General features: G+C 52.1%; 1 protein-coding gene and 1 long non-coding RNA gene across 8 annotated transcripts in view; one reads left to right on the top strand and one right to left on the bottom strand.

The window, feature by feature from the left end:
- The window catches only part of LOC118538597 (uncharacterized), a 28662-nt gene extending 14914 nt beyond the window's left edge, over nt 1-13748 (top strand). Inside the window, exons 4-7 of one of the 5 annotated variants that reach the window (XR_013445125.1) lie at nt 5104-5412; nt 9684-9799; nt 9891-10063; nt 13365-13748. This is a non-coding gene — a long non-coding RNA (uncharacterized LOC118538597). The remainder of the gene's footprint in view (nt 1-5103; nt 5413-9683; nt 9800-9890; nt 10064-13364) is intronic. The other 4 variants (XR_013445124.1, XR_013445128.1, XR_013445127.1 and 1 more) reach the window with 4 other exon arrangements.
- Nucleotides 13749-14293: 545 nt separating this feature from the next.
- On the bottom strand, nt 14294-18720 carry HEXIM2 (HEXIM P-TEFb complex subunit 2). Of its 3 annotated transcripts, none has more exons than XM_036116783.2 (3): nt 18562-18720; nt 17698-17807; nt 14294-15321 (listed from the first exon to the last, which is right to left on the bottom strand). In XM_036116783.2, exon 3 carries the CDS (start codon nt 14971-14973, stop codon nt 14524-14526), a length of 450 nt encoding a protein of 149 aa, XP_035972676.1. In that variant the 5' UTR covers nt 14974-15321; nt 17698-17807; nt 18562-18720; the 3' UTR covers nt 14294-14523. The 3 variants fall into 3 exon arrangements, with proteins under 3 accessions (XP_035972676.1, XP_035972675.1, XP_035972679.1); XM_036116782.2 differs by having other exon boundaries at nt 17698-17811; nt 18562-18719; XM_036116786.2 differs by lacking the exon at nt 18562-18720 and adding an exon at nt 18333-18512.
- Between the last annotated feature and the right edge of the window lie 3692 nt (nt 18721-22412).

Here is a 22412-nt window from a genome sequence, read left to right as displayed (position 1 = left end):
AGCCAAAAGCAGTCGCTCAACCAACTGAGCCACCCAGGCGCCCTGATAGTGTTCTGGTTCTTTGTTGGGTGTGGTTACACAGATGTTTCGACTTTGTAAAAATTTATTAGGCTGTACACTTATGATTTATGCACTTGTATTAAATGTTATACTTCAATAAAAGGTTTACACTAATGTAAAAAAAGACAAATGAATTGAGTGACTTGTGTCACATAAATCTTAAACTGTTTTTGACTAAAAAGCAAGTGATTAAAATATTTGGGTTGTATGATTCATAGAAATTTTATTTATTTATTTTTTAAATGTTTTTAGGGGGGCACCTGGGTGTCTCAGTTGGTTAAGTGTCTCCTTCAGCTCAGGTCATGATCTTAGGGTCCTGGGATGGAGCCCTGAGCTGGGCTCCCTGCTCAGCAGGGGTCTGCTTCTCCCTCTCCCTCTGCCCCTTCCCCCCACCGCTCGTGCTCTCTCTCTTATTCTCTCTCTCTCTCAAATAAACAAATAAAATCTTTTCTAAAAAATAAATAAATGTTTTTAGGTTATCCTTATGCCCAACATGGGGTTCAAATTCACGACCCCAAGATCAAGAGTCATACACTCCACCGACTAAGCCAGCTAGATGCCCCCACAGAAATTTTAAAAGTGCCAACCACTACAGGGGTGCCTGGCTGACTCAGTTGTAGAGCATGCAACTCTTGATCTCAAGGTTGTGAGTTCGAGCCCCACATTGGGTGTAGAGATTACTAAAAAAAAAAATAATAATAAACTTACCGAACAAAACTACTTAACCACTACATATTATTTAAGCATACATCCCTAGGGAGTACAAATAGCAGACATACAGGGGGATGATAAATACCAAATGCAGAACAGAGGTACCATTTTAGTGGGAGAGAGGGGACTGAGATAAGCACGAGGGACATCACATGTTTTTCTAGTTTTCTTAAACCAGGTGGTTCTTATCACAGCTATTCATTTTATTATTCTTATTACTTTATACTTTTCCGATTGCCTGACGTATTTATAGTTAAAAATACTTCTCAGGGCGCCTGGGTGGCTGAGTCAGTTAAGCATCCGACTCTTGATTTCAGCTCAGGTCTCGACCTCAGGGTAATGACATCGAGCGTGGAACCTGCTTGGGGTTCTCTCTCTCCCTCTCTCTCTCTTTAAAAAATAAATAAATAAAAAATAATAAAAAATCAATATACTCCTCAGTGTTTAAAAAAAAAAAGCAGGAGAAGGAAGAAATTATGTCTGATTTATCTTTGTCTTTCCAGCGCCAGCCTAGTGCCTGGTGCTCAATAAATGTTTGGTGAAGGTCAGTGAGCCTGTAGAAGCCTCAGAGCCGGGGTTCATATCAAGTCTTCCCACACCAAATCCCAAGCCCAGGGCCCAAGCCCGCCCCACCCCTCCCCACCCTGCCACAAGCTGGGGGGCACCTGTGGAGGGGCAGCAACAAAGGAGCCCCCAGCCTTACTCAGCACTCTGTGTATCCGAACTGAATTACAGGGAACAGAGAAGCAAGGCACAAAACGACTTCATTAATCGGCGCTGTGCAAATTCAGAATCCGGTAGCCTAAATTTCTATGAATCACCCTGCCAAAATCCTTTCATAACCTGCTCTTTATCTGAAACCTTTTAAGACGTATCTGTATGATAGCTTGATGCTTTCGTCTTTTTTATATTAGCACACTTGTCCTCTCCGTGGGACAGAAAAGGGGGCTTTGTAAGCCAAGTTTTGGTTAAAACAGGATTGAGGAGCACATCTGGCTGGGGCGAGAGAATAAACAAACAGCCTTCAGCACATGAATTCTTTGCAAGCAAAGAGATGCCACTAACTGCAGATGCATTCTGTTTGTTAGGCCCTGTGTGGAATGCAGCCTCTGAGAACAGCACTTCTCACCACTCAAAACCCATCCAAGCATGCCCAGCCCCGAAAGGGGTTTCTAGGAATGCAAACGATGGGCTGCCGGGGTAGCAGTAAGCCGACTTAACAGCATAGTGAGCACACGGGCAGGGGCTTGAAGGCTTGGAGGGTTGTTTTTAAGGAAGAGAAATAGGTCCAATCCTACGGGAGGCTGATTATTCACTTCCCTCCAACCAGAGCGAATAGTTTAAAGGGTTTCAAATGACGCTGATGTGGCTGAAGCTGCCAGAAGCCCATCCGGTCATCCGTGGCATCATCACACACCTGTCTACACAGCAGATCTTCACCCTTACTGATCGGCATTAAGAAGCAAGGTCTCTGCTTGCCAGCACGGGTGAAGGCAGTGAGGTCCTGCACTTTACGTAGGAAAATGATGATTCTCTTCAAAAACATTCCCATTCCGACTGTCTTCTTGCCACCAGCAGCTCCCCACCCCCACAAGGCAGGCTGAAATCAATTCAACAGCTATTCATTCACTCACTTAACCAATTTAATATTTGATTAAAAAAAAATTGTGCCAGCCATTGTGTCAGATGCTGGGGTGGCAAAGATGATTAATAGGGTCCCTACCCTTAGGATCTCAGAGTCATGCTAACAAATAATTAGGATTCCGTGTGATTAGGGCAATGATAGAAGGAAATTCAAAAGGGAGGTCCCCAAGGAGGGCAGGGATGGCTGCTTATCTACCTCCCCAAGCTCCCCACCCCTCCTCCCCAACTTGCCAGCCAAGCCCAGCATCCAGTTCCTGAACTCATTCCTCTGAGTCCCTGCCCTGCTGTTCTCTCTGCTACTGATGTCCTTTCCCACCCGCAGCTGACTCTAGCCCCCTGCTTCTCCCCCAAGATTCAGCTCCAAAGGATAAGCCCCAAATTCAGGTGGGTGCTTCATCTGGAAGAATTCCATCAGGGAGGAAAACCCTGGGGATCATTTTTAATGTTGCATTTCCTGAGCGGGGCGGGGGGGGTTCCTTCTCTCATTCTATATGCCTTTCTGTGTCTGAATTATTTCGGCATAATATATTTGCAAAAGAGATCCAGTTCAAGCTACACCTCCACCTTTAATCCCCACCTCCTGCTACGGCTCCTTGTCAAGAATCAAGCTCAAAAATTCCTTACTGTCAGTCAAAAGCAACTCTGTGTTTCTAAAGATGCATGGAAATGATTGTCACCAATATAGGATCCTGGGTGCGCCCCCGAATGCAACTGGGGAGTGGTAAGACGCTAGGGCTTCAACAGTAATAGCAATGTTGCTATTTCTTAAACTGGGTGGTGGGTACATGGGTGTTTGTTTTATGTCTAAAATATTGTATGTAGGGGCTCCTGGGTGGCTCAGTCCGTTGAGCGTCTGCCTTCAGCTCAGGTCATGATCCCAGGGTCCTGGGATCGAGCCCCGCATCAGGCTCCCTGCTCCTCGGGAAGCCTGCTTCTCCCTCTCCCACTCCCCCTGCTTGTGTTCCTTCTCTCGCTGTGTCTCTCTCTGTCAAATAAATAAATAAAATCTTTAAAAATAAATAAAATAAAATAAAATATTGTATGTAATAAATAAAACATTTGAAAAAGCAACTTTGTCCAGAGTGAGAGGGAACAGGAGGGAAGAGGAAGAGAGAAGGAGCTTCAGAGAAGTTAGATAATGAAGAGCAAAGAGGTGGCTCTCTGCTAGGCAGGAAGGGAACACGAGTAATCAGGCTTGACTTGCTGGCATAGAGCCGAGAGCAGCAAAAAAGGTATAAGGCCGGGGCGCCTGGGTGGCTCAGTCGTTAAGTGTCTGCCTTCGGCTCAGGTCATGATCCCAGGGTCCTGGGTTCGAGCCCCACATCGGGCTCCCTGCTCAGCAGGAAGCCTGCTTCTCCCTCTCCCACTCCCCCTGCTTGTGTTCCCTCTCTCGCTATGTCTCTCTCTGTGAAATAAATAAAATCTTTAAAAAAAAAAAAAGGTATAAGGCCATATCTCACTGTAGAGAACCGTATGGTGGTGGCGGAGAGCATGGAAGCAGAAGCTGGACCATCTAGGTTCAAATCCCTGTACAATCTCTTATTAGCCTCATGGCATTGGCAACTTACTTCAATTCCCTCATCCTGAAAAATGTTTGTGGGGATCAAATGAGTTGAAGTGTGTGAGGTCACACTGGTTGGTATCCAGCAAGTGCTGAATTTGATTGTTAACTTGTGTTATTACTTGTTAGTCATGTGACCTTGAACAAGTCACCTCAGTTCTCCAAGACTCGGTCTCCCCATCCGTGAAATGGGAATCTCATGATATCGCCCAAATAAACTCATGTGAAAGAAAGTGGCTTGAACACTCCAGAGTGATTTGTGAACAAGAGTTAGAATTAAGGGGCGCCTGGGTGACTCAGTCAGTTAAGGGTCCGACTCAATTTCTGCTCCAGTCATGATCTCAGGGTGGTGGGATCCAGCCCCGTGTGGGGCTCCATGCTCAGCCGGGAGTCTGCTGGAAATTCTCTCTCCCTCTGCCCCTCCCCCCGCTCTCTCTCTCTTTCTCTCTCTCAAATAAATAAATAAATCTTTTTTTTTTTTTTTTAAGGGTTAGAATTAAATAAGAAGCTATAGGTGGGGAGATCACCCAGCTGGCTCAGTCGGTGTAATGCACAGGACTCTTTTTTTTTTTTTTTAAGATTTTATTTATTTATTTGACACAGAGAGAGAGAGAGCTAGTGAGAGAGAGAAAGAACAAGCAGGGGGAGCGGCAGGCAGAGGAAGAGGAAGAAGCAGGCTCCCTGCCCGATGCAGGGCTCGATCCCAGGACCCTGGGATCATGACCCGAGCCAAAGGCAGATGCTTAACCGACTGAGCCACCCAGGCGGCCCCTGCACAGGACTCTTGATCTCCGGGTTGTGAGTTCAAGCCCCACATTGGGTGTGGAGCCTACTTTAAAAAAAAGAGGGGGGGAAGAAGAAGCTATAGGTAAAACAAGAAAGGCTAAGGTACATGAGGACGGAGATTATGTCTATCCAGCTTGCTGTGACATCCCCAGTGCCTGGCACAGTGCTGGGCACAGCATGGACACCCAGAGTTAGGGACTGAACTGAGTCCCCTCACCCACAAAAAAGATATGTTGAAATCCTGATCCCCAATACCTTAGAATGTAACCTCTTTTGGAACTAGGGTCTTTACATAGGTAATCAGGTTGAAAGGAGGTAATTAGGGTGTCCTTATATTTTAGTTTATATGCTGCTGAAGTGAGCACTAGGGTGTCCTCATACAGAGGGGAAATTTGGGACACAGACAGACACACAGAGATTGGAGTGATGCGGCTGCAAACCAAGACTACAGACTGCCATGCCAGCAAGCCACCAGAAGCTAAGGAGAGGCAAGGAAGGCTTCTGGCCCTGAAGGTTTCGGAGGGAGCACGGCCCTGCCCACACCGCGATTCCAGTCTTCTAGAGTCCAGAACCATGAGAAAATACATTTCCGTTGTTCCAAATCAGTGCATGGTGCTCTGTTCCCGAGGCCCTAGAAGACCAAACACGCGGTGAGTATCTGTCGGATGAACAAATAGTGCTGTTGGTGCTTCTGGGGAGACCCACCATCCCTTTGCCGGCAGAGAAGGGTGTGGTGTCCAGGCAGCCGATGGAGAAGGCACCTGTCCCTTCTGTGTGTGGCTGGGGAGCAGCTGTGGGCAGACTAAGGCAGGTTCTGAACCCAGGGCAGAGTCTGTGCTCTTCATTTCCACCCCGAAGAAGCCCAGCTGGCTCTAGGGAACCCTCCCGGCCCAAGCCTCCAAGTGGCCTCGTCCCGCCCTCCCTCCACTCTGGGTGAGCAAGAAGAGATGGGGTGAGGGATAATCAAAAAGGCACTAGAAAGGGAAGCGAGGATAGCATTTGATTCTGAAACTCCCGGCAAACGCACAGGGCACTGGTTCACAGATGGATGCCAGTAGCAGGAGGCCTGGGGAAAGCCCCGGTCCGGAGGCCCCCCTGCCCAGATGGGGCAGAAGTCATCATCATCACACACACTGTGGGTGGTTTTGCTGCTGCGGCCATGAGGCAACAGATCTTTGCTAGGCAAAATTTCAAAATCTGACTGCTGGAGGGGCCCTCAGCATGTTTTCTGCTCTTACCTCATAAGCCCTGGCCCATCCATGGAGGCCAGGAATCTCTGGAGAGATTGATGGAAATGCATCCTTCCTCTTTTTTTTCTTTTTTTAAGACTTATTTATTTTTTTGAGAGAGAGCACGTGTGAGAGGGGCCAAGAGAAGAAGAGACAATCTCAAGTGGACTCCGTGCTGAGCGTGGATCCTGACACAGGGCTCCAACTCACAACCTTGACCTTGAGATCACGACCCTGAGATCACGACCTGAGCCAAAACCAAGAGTTGGACGTTTAACCCACTGCGTCACCCAGGCGCCCCATACCTCCTTCCTCTTTAATCTGAGCTCTGGCCACCCCCATGCCTTCCAAAGCTCCCCAAACACCCTGACTCCTTGTCTGGCATCTGCATACTGGAAGTCATGACATCTAGGAGTCCTCCTAGGGATGTGGGCAAGTGAGAGGCAACCCACACATGGGACGTGTGGTCACAGACAGCTGGGCAGAGAGAACATTTAGAGTTCTTAGAACTGTAGTTCTCAGCCCTGGCTGCACAGAGAACCGCCCCCCCCCCCCCCCCCCCCGCCCGGAAAGCCTTAAAAACTCTGATGCCTGGACAGCATCCCCAGACGGATTATAAACTCTGATGCCTGGATGGCATCCCCAGACGGATTATATCAGAATTCCCGGGGGCTGGCACCCAGACTCCGGAACTTTAAAATGTTTTCCCAGGTGATTCCGATAGGCAGTCAAGTTGAGGAGCAATACTTTGTTGGACAAAGGAGCTCTGCAAGGAGAGGGAAGCTGGACTCCAGCTGGATGGGAAGCAGCAGGGAAGCGATCATCTCAAAAGGCTTCTTGAAAAGAAGAATGGTGGTTGCCAGGGGCTGGGGGTGGGTGGGGTGGGTAGTTATTGTTGAGTGGATACAGAGTCGCAGTTTGGGCACATGAAAAGAAAGAAGTTCTGGAAATGGATGGTGGGTTATGGTTGCAAAACAACGTTAATGTACTAAATGCCACTGAACTACACCCTTAAAATAGTTAAAGAATACAAGAGACAGAATCACAGATTTAGAAAGGTATTTAATCCAGCCTCAGGATCGGTGTTGAATTAGGTGACATCTAGAAATCTCTTGAAGATACGTACATGTATGTCGATATCTGCATATCTATCTGTATCTTTGTAGGTAGTTGGATGATAGGTAGATAGATAGAGACATACTTTGGGGGAAAAAAAAGATATGCTTTGGGGAGGGGATCTGGACAAGCTGCTTTTTTTTTTTTTTTTTAAGATTTCATTTGGGGCGCCTGGGTGGCTCAGTCGTTAAGCGTCTGCCTTCAGCTCGGGTCATGGTCCCAGGGTCCTGGGATCCTGAGTCCCAGAGTCCTGGGATCGAGCCCCGCATCGGGCTCCCTGCTCAGCGGGAAGCCTGCTTCTCCCTCTCCCACTCCCCCTGCTTGTGTTCCCTCTCTCACTGTGTCTCTCTCTGTCAAATAAATAAATAAAGAGACACAGCGAGAGAGGGAACACAAGCAGGGGGAGTGGGAGAGGGAGAAACTGGCTTTCCACCGCCTAGTAGGGAGCCCTATGCGGGGCTCAATCCCAGGACCCTGAGATCATGACCTGAGCCTTAATGACTGAGCCACCCAGGCGCCCCCAGGACAAGCTGCTTTTAAATGTACTCTAGAAAAAAAAAAAAAAAAATCTAAGGATATCCAGGGATCTTTAGTAAAAAGAGGGTAATGAGAGAGAACAGAGCTATCAGATATTAAAGCATATTATGCAGCAAAATAATTTTTTTAAAGATTTTATTTATTTATTTGAGAGAGAGAGAGAATGAGCAGTGGGGAGGGGCAGAGGGAGAAGGATAGAAGCAGACTCCCCACTGAGCAGGGAGCCCAATGGGACTCCATCCCAGCACCTGGAGATCATGACCTGAGCCGAAGGCAGACGCTTAACCAACTGAGCGACCCAGGTGCCCCTCAGCATAATAATTTTTTAAGTGTGATTGGTTTATCAGTAAATGAGATGGAGGGGTGCATGGGTGGCTCAGTGGGTCCAACGTCCGACTCTTGATTTCAGCTCAGGTCATGATCTCAGGGTCCTGAATCAAGCCTGAGCTGGGCTCCGAGCTCAGCAGAGAGTCAGTTGGGGATTCTCTCTCTCTCCCTCTCCCTCTCCCTCTGCCCCTCCCCTCCCAGCGCCAGCGCATGCGTTCTCTCTCTCTCTCTCTCTCTCTCTAACAAATAGATAAATCTTTTTTAAAAATGAGATGGAGAACTAGTAGAATAGAAAATTCACAAACGCACATGTGAAAGTAGTTTACAATAAACGTGGAATTTCAAATGGTGGTGAAAAAAAATGTTCAAGGGTGTTAGGACCACACTTGCGTAGCCATTTGTGGGGGAAAGGGGAAGGCCCCCAGCACCTGGAGCCCGGGGGGAGGGGGGAGGAGAGGCAGCTGAAGAGCGCTGCCCGGGGAGGTCAGGAAGCTAGAGTTGTTCACGGGGGGGGGGGGGGGGGGGGGGGGGGATTCTGGGAGTGGGATGAGTCCCGGGAGACATCCAGGGAGATGCCTGTGGCTACAAATACAGCTGATGGGAATTACAAGTGAGGACAGTTGGACCAGGGGCCCAGAGGAGAAAGATCCTCTTTTTCAAAGGCCCAAGGCGGGGGCAACTGAGGCTGGGATTGAGAAGCAAAGGAAGGGGGGCGTCTAGCCAGAAGGACAGTGGGGCCTGGGGACCCAGTGGAAAGAGAGGGAGCCGGCCAGGCCAGCAGCCACAGGGCTCAGTTCTAGGCATGAAGGTGCGGACCTGTGACCAGACAAGGAGTCTGAGTGGCTGACAGGGTGTGTATGGGCCTAAGGAGAGCCCCAGGGAGGCAGGAGGAAGGTGGAAGGAGTAAAAGCCTGGGGAATTATGGGCCCCATGGAGACCCCTTTCCCTTCCTTGTCTCTGGAATGACAGGCTGTGGCAGGGCGGGCTCTTGGATGCCCCATGGGGCTCATAAGGTCTCTCCCTCACAACTTAGTCTCCCTGGGAACTTCGTCTCAGAGCCCCTGCAGTAAGGACAAAGCAGGGCAGGGCACCCATCCTGGTCATCACGAGGCAGAAGGCAGCAGGTGCCTTGAGGGCTGATCTGGGCAGCCCATCTTGGATGGGGTCCAGAGAGGATCTCTGGGGCAGGTGGGCTCTGGAATGTCCACACCCACAGGCAGCCGGGACACCGCGGCCAACTGGGAACCAGCTGCTCACCCTGTCCCACGGCCAGGCAAGGCCTGTGCAGTCCCTCCCTTCCCTGGGTCCACAAAGGCCCTTCTGCTTGGGGGCAGGGGCAGACGTTCAGCCGTGGAGACACGGGGGAACTGAGTTCCAGGTTTAGGCAGCAATGATATCTTATCTGGGGGAGAGGAAGACATGCTTCCCACCCACACCTGCCCTAAGGGCTCAAGGTCCAGGCAGCCCCTCTTAGCCCCCACAAAACTGTCATCCTCGGGAGGCCAGTAGAGAAGGCAAGGAGGAAATGCTCTCCAAAAGATAAGGGAAGGGGGTGGCCAGAGGAACTCCCAAGAACCCCCTAGGAATGCAGCTCTTTGCTTCTTGATTACACAATACCCTGCAAGTAGTAAAATTTATGGCCGCTTCCATCTGAGAGCATTCCCACACCACTAACACTTTGCTAAACCTTAACTTACTTTATCTCTTTGAAGACAGGAGAGCACAGTGGTCAACGGCTCAAACACAATCAGACAGAACTGGCTGCTAGCTTCTCAACCTCTCCGAGCCAAAGATGCCTCATCTCATGCATCTGACCCCAAACCCCCCGGTATGAATCACACCATCCCCCGGACCCACCTGCACTGCCTGGACCTGGCAGGGAGGAGCCAAGAGGATCAAGGAGGTGTTCTGTTTTTCAGGCCAGGCGGCATATTCCCAGACACAGCCCCCTGGCCAGGGATAGGCCCCGGAGGGCCCGGGATCCTAGACTGGCCTGAAGCATCCCCCCCAACCCCCATGCCATTGAACAAAGGAGAGGAGGCCCCTGAGTTAGAAGCAGAACTGGGATGGATCACAGGTCTCGAGCCTTCAGGTACAGTGCTCCCTCTACAACAGGCCCTCGGGTCCTCTCAGGTCATTTCAGATCCAGGCCCCAGGAGACCAGTCTTTCCCTCTTGGCTTTACCACCAGGATATCCAGAATAAGTAAATCCATACACAGAAGGCAGATTGGTGGTGCCTGGGCTAGAGAAAGGTGGGAGTGGGGAGTAAGTAACTAACTGCTTCATGGGGACAGGGGTTTCCTTTTGGGGTGATAACGTCGGAACTAGATAGACGTGGTGGTTGCACACGTTGTGAATGTACTAAATGCCACTGAATTGTTTCACTTTAAAATGGTTAATTTTCTGTTATGTGAATTTCACCTCGATGACAAATAAGGGTAGCCAGGGACGCCTGGGTGGCTCAGTCCGTTAAGCATCTGCCTTCAGCTCAGGTCATGATCCCAGGGTCCTGGGATCCAGCCCCACATTGGGCTCCCTGCTCAGTGGGGAGTCTACTTCTCCTTCACACTTTCCCCCTGTGCTCTCGCCCCCTCTCTCTCAAATAAATAAATGAAATCTTCAAAAAAAATAAAAAGAAAGAAGGGTACCTTGGAGAGAGATTAAAGGAGGAAGAGGGCAAATGCCAAGGGGGGGCAGGAAGGTGAGGGAGGGCTGAGGTATGGGGGGCCATTGCAGAAACAGAGTGGCTTGAGGTGGGGGAACAGTAAGAGGGAGGGTGGTCCAGAGGATACAGCCAGTTCAGGCAGCAGAGTTTGAGCCTTGGACTTGGGGAGCCAACTGCCTGTGGGGGAAGGGGGAGAACCAGGGAGGGAGTTGGACAGGCGGTAACAGCCTTTGAGCTGTTTGCTTCCTCTGAGTTTAGACTGGAGGCTAAACCTGGGGGAGGGGGCAAGGACCTCATCTTTTTAGCTGTTTTTAATTTTCCTAGCAGAGCTTCATCACAGGTAGATGGTTCTTTTAAAAGCCCTGGTGCCAATGGAATGATAGCGAACATGTTAAGTAGCAGGAAGATTATCCACCGCCCACATCAGAGAAGTGAGGATGGCCCTGGGCTGAGTGTGTGTGTCACTCAGGGCAGCAGGGGGGCTGCCTGACTTCCTGGGGCCCAGAGGCCCTGCCCATCACCCCCTGCACGCCCAGCGTCCCGCGAGGGCAGCACCCACCGGGGTCTGGGGTGGGGGAAGGGATTGGGTGAGCACCATGGGCTCCTTTGTCAGACCCAGGAAGGAGAGTGGGGGCAGCTACAGGAAGTAGGAGGGTGAGGAGTTCCCTCCGGAATCTATCCCCCCACTTCCCTCCCCTGCGCTTGCACAGCTCCTGCACATGCTCAGTGTGCCCATGAATTGGGTTGGCTGGGGGAGGGCATCAACTGGCACCCCCACTTAAAGGGCCAGTGCCATCCTTGCTTACACCCAACAGGAGCAGTGGGAACTGGCCACCCTCTTCCCTCATACTGATCACTTCACCTCACACCCCCTTCTTCACTTCCTGCACACTCCTCCTGCCCCCCCTCTCTGGACACAGGAGTTTCCACCTGGGGTGGAGGGAGCCCTTGATGGGGAAGAAAGGAGGATGTGGGCGAGGGTACGCAGGCAGGGGTGGTAGGAAGCGTCACCCCGTGAAATAGCTGCCTCTGTGGGCCTCCCTCTCCTGGCCCAGGTGACCAAGAAGATCCTGGAAAGCCAGTGGGCATGAGGGAAGGAAGACACTGAATATTTGCTCTAGAAAAGCCTGGAGGGGAAAGGGGAATGTGTCTAAGCCCAGCTTTCCCCAGCTGAGGGGGTGTGTATGGGGTGGGGGCTGAGCGGGGGGGTTGCTGTTAAGTTGGAGCTCTGTCACTGTGGTGGGGTAGGGAAAAGCCCAGGCCTCGGGGCCCGGCAGCCAGAGAGGGGGAAAGGCGAGAGGCAAGAGGAATCCACAGCTGGCCACCACCTGGAGCCGAGCTGCCCCTCCCCAGTACTGCCAGAGACACTCCAGCTCAGCCCTGGGGCTCCTGGGCACTGAGGTCAGGGAACCAGATGGGGGGAGGAGGTGACAGACTCTTCTTCACCGACCCCTCTCAGTGAAGACACTTTCCTTGCTCACTGTTCTCCTTTTGTTTTCTTCTTGCCCCATCCTGTCTTCCACCAGCCTTGGGAAAATAAACCCACCTTGATGTGGCCCTGACCAAGAGCCCGTGAGTGAGTGAGTGAGTGAGTGAGTGAGTGAGTGTGTGTGTGTGTGTGTGTGTGTGTGTGTAGGGGGCGGGGAGGGCCAGCTTCAGCTTTCCTCTCTCCAGGCTCCTCAGCTTATCCTCCCCTGGCCCCTCCCCTGGCCCCTCCCCTGGCCCCTCCCCTGGCCCCTCCCCTGGCCCCTCCCCTGTATGTAGCTCAGGCCTACTCAGGGACGCGCTGGCCCAAGCCGCCTCCGGGACACACGCCCAGCACCTCTCCCTCACACCACACCCCTCCTCCAACACTCCAGCAACCCCCTCTGGAATCTTCTCTCCACTCCTAGTCACACACACACACTGCCCCGGGTAAACAACCTTCGTCCAACCAGGCCCAACCCTCTCCCTCTGGGCTCCCAGGCTCCCGGCTGAGGAATGCAGCAGCTGGGAGGCTGACTGGGGCTGCCTGGGGCTGCCTGCGCCTTGCCCAGGGGTCTTTGGATCCCTGGCTAGCACCCCACAGGGGAAGGCAGGCTAGGAATTCCGGAAAGCCACTCCCTCTCTGAGCCTTGGATTTCCCATCTGTAAAGTGGGGACAATCATTCCTCTGACCTTTCCTGAGCTGTTCGGGATCAAAGAGAAGGGGGCTAAAATCTTTGGCAGAACCCCGCCCCCACCCCACCCCCACCAGGGACAGGAGAGTCTGCTCTTTCTGAAAACCATCCCTTCCTAGAATCTGTTCTCGCCTTGCTTCCTTGTTGAAGGCGCTGGCGAGGCCTGGGTGTGGCAGGGCAGAAATGAAAGTTGTCCGGGCAACACACAGGGCTCGTCAACATTTCCATCCCAGCGGCTCAGAGGCCCGAGCCCTTCTCTTGCCCAGTGTGGCCTGTCAAGATGAGCCTTCCTGGAATGGAAGCTAGGTCGCGGGCCAGGCCTCCGCCCCTCCCCGTGCGCGGTGACAGAGCAACCCGGGCTCATTGGTGAGGTGGCTGACTTCCCCCTCCACCACCCCCTGAACTCAGCAACCAGCAAGGACTCTGGAAGGGCGACGGAAGTGAGACCAGGGTCTGGGGAAGGGTGGGTCTGAGGGAGGGTTTGCGGGAGCTCAGTTCAGAGCCCAATACTGGGGCGCACTGGGAGGGGTCCGCATTATCCCAGCTAACTCGGCTTCCGATCTTGCAGACAGGTGAGGGCTCACCTCAGCGGGGACGGAGCACACAGGTGGTTCGGCGAAGGAGCGGGAGGTACAGACGCACAGTGAGCGCCAAGGAAGCCAGGCCACCAGCTCTGCTAAGGACTGATTTGCTGCCCACCCTCGCCTCTTGGGCTTTTTTTCCATTAGGAGAAAACTTCCCTTGGGGCGCCTGGGTGGCTCAGCCGGCTAAGTATCCCACTCGTGATTTTGGCTCAGGTCAGGATCTCAGGGTTGTGGGAGCCAGCCCTGCATTCAGGTCCCCGCTCAACGTGGAGTCTGCTTGTCCCTATCCCTCTGCCCCTCCTACTCGCGCGTGCGCACGCACTCTCAAATAAATAAAACCTTAAAAAAAAAGAGAGAAAACTTCTCTTGAGTGCTTACTTGTAAGTGCCCTTCCAGGAGGTTAGGGGGCAAAAGTGATGACTAACCTCCTGCCCAACCACTGGCTTCCAGGTATGGGGGTTGGGGGGGTGGGGGCTTCAAGGACAAGGAGACACATGCCGTCCAGACCTCATCCAGCACTATGGGGGGAGGACAGGGAGAATGCAGGGAGCCTGGGAACAAACCCTGAAGGAACCCCTCCTGATATCATGCCCTTTCTCCTCCAGGGACACCCCCAGGCCCTCACAGCAATCTGGCATCTGAAGTCAAGTTCTGGCCGAACCCATGGTTCCTGAGCCCCACCCCACCCCTGCCTCCTCCTCTATAAAACCTTCAGGGCAGTCTGATTGTTTCCGGACACACAGAGCGGAATTCAGACATCCTGGAGGCCTTGGTGGTTTCCCAATACAGAGGTCTGCAGGCCTCCCAGGCTTGGGGCAGGGCAGGGACTGGGACCCCCGTCCCAAACCTCTCGGGGACACATATGCTCTGATTCTCAGAGCAGCCCTAGTGAAATCAGTCCTAGCCACTCCCATTTGAGCTCATGAAAATCATTTAATTTCTTTGTGAAAAATAAGAAGACATCAAAGAACAAATTAGGGAAATGACGAGGTGGAAGGCTGAACCTACTTTCGCTGTTCTCAGGGGGCACAGGGGTGCTGGCAGTGGTTTTCATCTGTCACCTGCCTCCCCGAGCGGCAGCTGGCCTGAGCGCGTAATGAAATGGGACCTGGTCCTCGGGGCACCCTGGCTGAGGGGTCCCACTTAGTGGCCGCCGCCTCGGTTCCACAGGGCGTTCTCCTGCCGCAGGCGCTGGTTCTCGGAACGGAGCCTCTCAACCTCAGCAGTCAGCTCCTCCGCCCGGCGGCGGGGCTGCCGGCCGGCGCACGCCCGCAGCTGCTGCAGCCTCCGGCTCTCCTCCTCGGCCTGCGAGAGCCGCCTCTCCAGGTCCAGGTAGTCCCGGACCAGCTCCTGCTTGCTGCGGCCCTGCAGGCTCTCCGTGTGGTAGCGCTCGTAGGCCTCGGAGAAATCCCTCTGCTGGAACTCGCCGTGAGCCCGGCAGCGCCCGTCGCCCTCTCCGGCCTCGCTGTCCCCGCTGGAGCCCGGGGGGGAGGCCCCGTGGGGCACTTCCAGGTTGGGCTCCTCAGGGGCGCGGTCGTTCATCAGAAACTGGGTGGTGTTGTAGGGCGCCACGGGCTGGCCTTTGGCAAACATCTCCTCGCGGACCCGGGAGGCCCTCCGGCTCTGCCGCTCATCCCGCTGCTGCTTCTCGGCCCAGCTCAGCTCCAGGTAGGGCCGCCAGTGGCGTTTGCGCTTGGAAGGCCTCCTGCGGGGCTTCTTCCGGCCCAACGCGGCTTCGGCCGAGCTGCCCCCTGGGTGTTGGGCCGAGCTGCCCCCTGGGCTCTGGGCCCGGGAGCCCCTACCGCTCCAGCCCGGGCCACTGCCAGCCCCAGTCGGATCTTCTTCCTCTGAGTGGCACTCTCTCCGGGGTGTCAGGGGCAGGGAACTACCAGGGTCATGAGGCTCGGGGGCTGTTTGGGGGCTCCCAGGAGCACCACGGGTCTAAACAGAGAGGACAAGGAAGAGTGAATCACAGCCAGCCTGTCCCTGGTGCTGGAACCCTTCTGCAACCAGCCGGCCTGAGGCTGACCTTCCCACAGTTGACACTGGGTCCCTCTCTAGCCTCTCACCCTCTGCCACTATTTGTTGGTTGATGGGCTCCCCCCCACCAACGCTTCCCAAGTAAACTCATGAAAACAGCAGGAATTCTGCCCGTGTATTTCACTCCGGAATTTCAGTGCCTCCAACAGTCGCTGTCCTGTGCCTCGCAGAGCACGCGTGCAATAAATACTGTTTGGATGAAGGCGGCGAAAGAGGACACAGGATGGGAAGTGGCTCCTGCTGTGTTTCCTCGATCAGCCCTCTTCCTAGAAAGACTGTCTTTTCCACAGAGTTGCCTTCGTGGGTAAGCAACCTCAGAGCCCCTCACCCCCACTCTGTTCGGAAAGGCCCCACGCTTTGCTTTATGCTCTGCTGTTCTTGTCTTGAACTTCTAAACAATTTTTGAATAAAGAACCCTTTGCACCGAGGCCTACAAATTATGTTGCCGATCTTGCTTCCAGCTATTTGCATAGCTGACTCCTTAGGGCTTGGTGCCAATGTCACCTCTTCAGAGGTCCCCCCCAACCCTATCTAAAGATCCCCCCATCTCCCCTTCCCAGTGACACCATCCTGTGTGACCCAGTTAACATCCCGCGTAGCATCTACCACAATACCATTTACCATCTGTCTTCTTCCTATAAGAATGTGTCTTGTCTGTCCGGTCCACCACTATGTCCCTCTGCATGGCCCAAGGTAAGTGCTCAATAAACAGGCTAAATGACATAAAGCCCATAAGAGAGGGGGATTCAAAAGACACTGAGACCAAAAAAAACCAAACAGACATTGAGACATGAGACGCTCCTTTCTGTTGGTCTAGAGTCAAGAAGATGGAGTGTATTTATTCCAGGCAGAAGTTGGTATCCCTCTTTGACATGAGCACCAGGAAAGAGGCCCTTGCTAGGGAGAGGAAGGGTGAACCTCCAGTCTGCAGCTGAGAGCATTCTAGAACTTATCTAAGAGGTGGAAAGAATTTTGTCAAGACAGTGTGTGTGCAGAGCATCTGTTTATCTCCGTCGTGGTAAGGGTGGGAGCACTCAGTGTGGGGGATGGGGAATGAATTGCTCTATGTCTGTGGTTTGGGGAATTCTAATAATAACCGCTACCATTGGCATGTTGCTTACAATGCACACCACGGTTCAGAGATACCCGAGCACAGGTCCGTACACTGGGGGTGTATGCAGCCCTATAGGAGCTGGAGGTGTGTTGTGCGTGTTTTGGAGGACCTGAGGTTCTCGCTTCATCTGGGATGGCGTATGTCAGAGTGTGTACGGAGTATGTGTGTATGTTTGTTTGTTGTGTTGTACTGTTACTTCACCTGCAAGGAGATCGTCAATCGGGAACAGGCCTTGTCTCCACCAGTGTCTTGAGCCAACTGAGACAGAGCTTCTGCCCCACCCCAGAAGAGGCAAGGCCCCTGGCAGTGCCGAGACAAGGCGGCTTGTGTGTGCACAATCATTCACCTGCCCCCAGCCCTCAGCATGTGTCCCCTCATGATCTTTCCCCTCACCCAAACCATCCCTGCCCCTCAGCCCCACATGCCGCCTCCCTCCTGAAGGCTTGTCCCTTTACCACCATTCCCACTACTGCAGATAAGCTGTGTGATCTGGGTGAGTCATCTGCCCTCTATGAACTTCTAACCCTGACATGTCATGAACTCCAAATTAACTCCAGAAAACACTGCAACTGGCTAGGTAGGGTAGGTTAGAGGAGCTGAGTCCCCTCCTCACCTATAGGGACTTGTAAACTTGGGGAGAATAGGCAATGTGGGTGCAGCAAGAGAGAGCATGGGCAGAGAAAGTCTGGGTTCCTGTTGCCAGATCAGAAGGTGACGTTTCCTGAGAGCCTGATACAATCTGTCTCTCCCTCTCTCCTGGATCCTCTGTGAACCGCAACCCCCATCCTAAATTATGAACCAACTGCTCAAACTCTTTTCCCTGTGTCAGACTTGGTTCTCAGCCTTGACAAAATGCAAGGCAGGGTTCTGGTGTCAGAAGGCCCTAAGTTTAAACCGTGGATCTTTTGTTTGCTGACTGCATGAATCTAGAAAAGGTATTTCAGCTCTGATAACCTGAGCTTCTTCGAAATGGAAACAGTAATTCCTACCTTGAAGGGCTGCTAGGATTTCATGAGATAGCACAGATGTGGCATCCTGGCATAAGGACTCGGTTAGACATACTGGTTTTCCAGATCTGCCAACACACCTGCGACAAGCGGCCAGGATCCCAGTTAGCAGAATCCGTGTCAGGGCACTCAGGTGGTTGGGAAGGTGGGGCTTACCTTGGCCTCCTCCAGGGCTGCTGGTGACTCTGTATTACAGCTGGTCTGGTTCGGAGTAGCCACCTTCTTCTGCTCCAAATCTTTCAGCAGATGCTTCTAACTAATGACACCTGCCTTAAATAACAGAGAGCTAAGTCTTAAAGGAGAATTTTCAGGAAGACTGGCTGCCCAGGAATTTTTCAGCAGCAGCCATTTTGAGCATCAGACCTGCACATCGTCATTATCAAACGAAGGTGCTGAAGCCTCCACACCCTGGTTTTCACACCTCCAGCCAGCAAGGGGCCATCCTCCCAGTCCTGTCCCTCAGGCCCCAGGCCAAGGCTTACATCCTAGGCTGTCCTTCTGGAAGTCACTGAGGCCCAGGCTGGCAGCTAGGAAGCTAGTCCTGGGCTTTGTTCCCCCAGCAACCAGAGGGGGAAAGGTCTTGGCCCAGGGGGGCGAAGATACAGCAGTGACCTAGAGAGGCTGGCGGTGGAGTGGGTCAGCGGCTGGAACAAGAAAATACGGAGCAGGCTTTCCAAGGGGTCCTTTCCTCACTGCCTCCAGAGGCCCCAGTCGTGACAGCACCCCACCCCCAGCCCCCTCGACAGTACCCCACCCCCAGCCCCTTCAGGCTGGGCTCGCAAACTCAGCACCTCGAGAAACACAGATGTGGCCTGGGCCGAGCCCAGGGCTGAAGCCTTATCATCTCCTGGGCCTGGCCTGTCTCCCCCTCTCCTTCCTCTCAGGACGGGAAACAGAGGAAAGGGGAAGAAGTCTTCACACTAAATGCAGCTGAAAGGGTAGCCCAACTGGAATAAGCATGGATTCCTTGGAAGAGGGGAAGTGGTTCGAGAAAGGAGATTTTGCAAAGGCGGAACTGACCTATTTGCTGTCAAGGACTATGCACACGACTATATCTGTGTGTCTTTCTGTGCGACCGACCGCCTGTCTCTGCAGTTCCCACGGCCTCAGCCCTACCTCTCAGGGCAGATACAGCAGCTCTGGTCAAGCCGCTCAGGCACTAAGGGCGGGGGGAGGGGACAACCTGGCAGCGCGGCGCCTGCTGGGGATTGTAGTTCTTCTAGTTTGGAAAGCCGGATGAAGATCCTGTCACGTCTACAGTCAGACCGAGAACTCCAAAACCCATCTGCCCTTGCGCGAGTGGCGGCCCGCGCTCACCGATGCCTTCTTTGATTGGTCAAACTGCCTGCCAATATTTTCACTTTCGTCAACGATTAGCTGTGCGGAAGCACAACAGAACCCGCCTTCCGAGATCAATTGAGGAGTTCATTGATGGCGTTAATCTTTACGGGTCAGAAAATAGATCCGGCCGAGAGGGGCGGGGCTGTGGGTGCGGAGGGATCCTCGGCCCTAGAGAAAGGCGACGAGAAGGATCGGTGGCCGCCGCCGCCATTTTGGGCTGGGAGGAGGCAGCGGAGGGACTCGCTGCGCAGTGAGAGCACCCCATGGGGGGTGGTCCGGGCGCGGGGAGAGGCCGGGCCGAGTGGGCTGCCTGAAGTGGTAGCGCTGGGAGACGGCGGGGAGTGGGACCGGGGGCCGGGGGGGGTGAAGGTTGCAGTCTTCCCGGCCGGGCCCGGTCCTCAAACCGTCCCGGCAGCCCCGCAGCCTCGCCTCTCACAGGGGGCGGGGTTTTGGGCAATTACCGCGTGTTCCCCGAGACCCCAGTTGGGGAGAGACTGGGTGAAACGACTCCCCTCTGCCCTGTCACGGGGGGCGCAGATCCTGAGGCCGAGCTTTGCCAACTTCTTTCCCCACCCCCATGCGGCCTGGGTATGGCGGCGGGGCCCAGCGTTGCGGTGCCCCCGCTTTGACGGGCGAGGTGGGGGCGACGCCAGATTCCAAAGACTGGCGCTGCGGGGGAGGGCGGAGGTCCCAGCTCTGGCCGCGCGTCCTTCTGGCGTGGCAGGCAGCTGGAGGCCCCGAGGGCGGAGAGCCGGGTGAACCCACCATCTTCCCCCATACACCAAAGCCATCCCGCGGCCCGGGCTTCGAGAAGGACCAGCCTTCTTCCTACAGTAACAACCACTAATTCCCCCGGAACTAGGTAGATAAGAGGCTCGTGGAAACCTTCACGAACCCAGTGCTTGGAAATCTCTGAGTGCTCTTGGCCTCAAGATTTCTTTCCAGCCCCGATTCTCGGAACGACCTGACCTTGCACGTCCCCAGCCGGTTTGGGAAACTCCAAAAATGTGCTGTTGCACTTCTCTTGAAAGTTTACACCAAAGAGGGCTTGAGTTTTTGCCCTTTACAGGTTTGGGGGACACAAAATAACCGAGTGGCCATGGCTCTGGGAATAAAAGTGGAGTGGCCCATTTCGGATGCTTCAGGAACATCTGTTTGCGTTTTGAAATCTGAGCCATGACTTTTACCAAAACTTTTGGAGAAATGGCTGCCCTCCTAGGGGAAAAAAAGAACTAATTCCAACGTAATCTTTATAAGACCACAAATTCTTTCCAGTTTAAAGAACGTTTCTCCCACAAACTAAACAAAATGGGGAGTATTTTGCCACTGGTGCATTGTTACTACGGAACCTCTATTTTGAATTTCCAAGCAATTGAAAAATCACTTCTGTGGATCCCAGATGCTCCCAAGATAAGAAATTGCAGTTTTGAGCTACTTCATATTTGTAGCGTTTGGGGAGGTGGGGGAGACCTGCTTTCAAAAAAATAAACACTCAACCTTATATTACAGCTATAGCAGCTTAAGGATTGAAGTTTGATGTGAAATTATTTTCTTGAATTACAGATTAGACCATCTTGTTTTCTACTGCTCAAAATCCAACTTCAGAGAGATTTACATACAGTTCAGGGCTATCTTAATTATTTTGTTGCTAAAATGTCAGTTAAAATTATGCTTAGGTAAACTCTAAAGTATGAGAGTGACTGGGTAGTCAACTTTACCTTTGAGGGTACCTTGTGATGAATCTCACTGCCAGTCACACGTGGTCACATCATTCCTGAGCCTTTGGCTTTATTAGCAAGAACCTTGAAAGGTTTTTGAGAACCGAAGCCGCCCTCCTATTAACAATTTTTTTTTTTAAGTTGTAAATGACAATTCCATAGCCTTATCTATATTCTCCCCCACTCTCCAGATGTTCTCAGAAAAAGTCTTAACAACTGGATTGTGAAAATATGATCACTTGACTCGATTTCTTAAACCAAAATTTGAAACACTAAATGCAGTACACTTGATTCATACTGTAGGTTGACTTTTGGCTTATGTCATGTGAATTTTACAGTTCTTCAAGAGAAGATGGGAGTTAGGAGAAGCTAACATTAACTTGGTAGGAGTTAAGGTCTTAGGAGCTGAAAGGGGCTTTAAAGATTATCCTTGTGGTTCTTCTGTCAATTTAATGGAGGAGGATCCCAGACTCTTGTGATTCATCCTCCATTGTGAAGTAATGTAGTTAAACCTTTGGATGCTACTAGGTGGAGAATACTGTGCCAGATGCAGAACTGTGTTACTCATTTATAAAGATGAAAGGTTACCATCTTTAAGGTTGAACCACAAGCTTTTCCATTCCTTGATAAAGCTGGGAATAAACCCAGTTTATAAATGCTCTCTTGGTTATCTTCTGAGCAAAACACAGGACTGGAAGTTAGGAACTCCCAAGTTCTATTTCTTTGTGTGCTACCACTGACTTGATTGGCTCGGCCAGGGGCCAAATCCTGAAGATGAGTCCAAACTGGTCATTTTGTTGCTGAGTCTGTTGTTCATCTAATGTTCAACCAGACCTTCAACTTCCTCCTCAGCTATCCCCTTTCAGATGAGTTCCTTCGGGGTTTATGACAAAGTCTACAAACCCTATATGCCTCAGTTTCCTGATTTGAAAATAAGGCCAGTGCTACCTCCCACATACCTTGAGGATTAGCTACTCTTCAGTAAACATTTATTTACCAAAACTTTGTTATTTGGGAATCTAGAACTTCTGCTTCAGAGGTTATTTGGGGCATTTGGGAGGCCTGCCTTACTGAAATGCGGCCTTGGTTGCCCTTGGCAGCACAAAGGGTGGCCATCCAACTAGGCTGAACAAGGGTCAGTTTCTTAGGGTACCAAGCAGTTGTTGCTAGGAAGTCCTGGATATTTGACCCTGACGGCCAACTCCTGGGGCCTGGTGGCTCTGTGAGAGCAGGATTCATTGACGAGTAGGATTGATTCTTTGCAGCAGTCCTTTCCAGGATGAAGATCCTTGCTTCTGATTTGATTTCCATAATTAACCATTTTTTTTAATTGTGTCTTATCTCTCACCATCTTTCTCTTTGAATTTTCTCCTTTTAAATCGCTCACATGTTTGTGTTTTAAGTACACTTTTAGGAGTAACTAGAGAGGAAGGTAGAACTAACCACTTAGACATTCCTTTCCATCCTCCAGTTCGGTTTCCTGCCTTTGCCTAACAGTTGTGCTGGAGTTACCCAGGTCTTCAGAATGCTGTGTTTAACACAGGCTTCAGACTTCAAATTAATCTCCTCCTCTGACCCTCTGGAGGCTAGCACAAGTTCTACTGAGTATCTCACAAGAGCAGTGATGCTATCATTTTCTCAACTATACTTGTGCATGGGGCACTCGAGTTCCCACATTTTCCTTCAGGAATAACCTTTTTGCTCACTGCAAACCCAGGGCTTTTTACACTTCGCACAAAGTCAGTGGATGTGTGAAATGGAATATGAAGAATGAGAGTATGATTTCCTTCTGAATTTTTGCTCTTGAAAAAA

Source organism: Halichoerus grypus, chromosome 2 (assembly GCF_964656455.1).
Source record: "Halichoerus grypus chromosome 2, mHalGry1.hap1.1, whole genome shotgun sequence".
Lineage (NCBI taxonomy): Eukaryota > Metazoa > Chordata > Mammalia > Carnivora > Phocidae > Halichoerus > Halichoerus grypus.
The sequence above is the reverse complement of the archived record's forward strand: the minus strand, read 5'-3'. Positions and strand labels throughout refer to the sequence as shown.

What these genes read in the sequence shown, in the direction of transcription:
- HEXIM2 (XM_036116783.2), bottom strand. Translation starts at nt 14,973, where the DNA reads ATGTTTGCCAAAGGCCAGCCCGTGGCGCCCTACAACACCACCCAGTTT.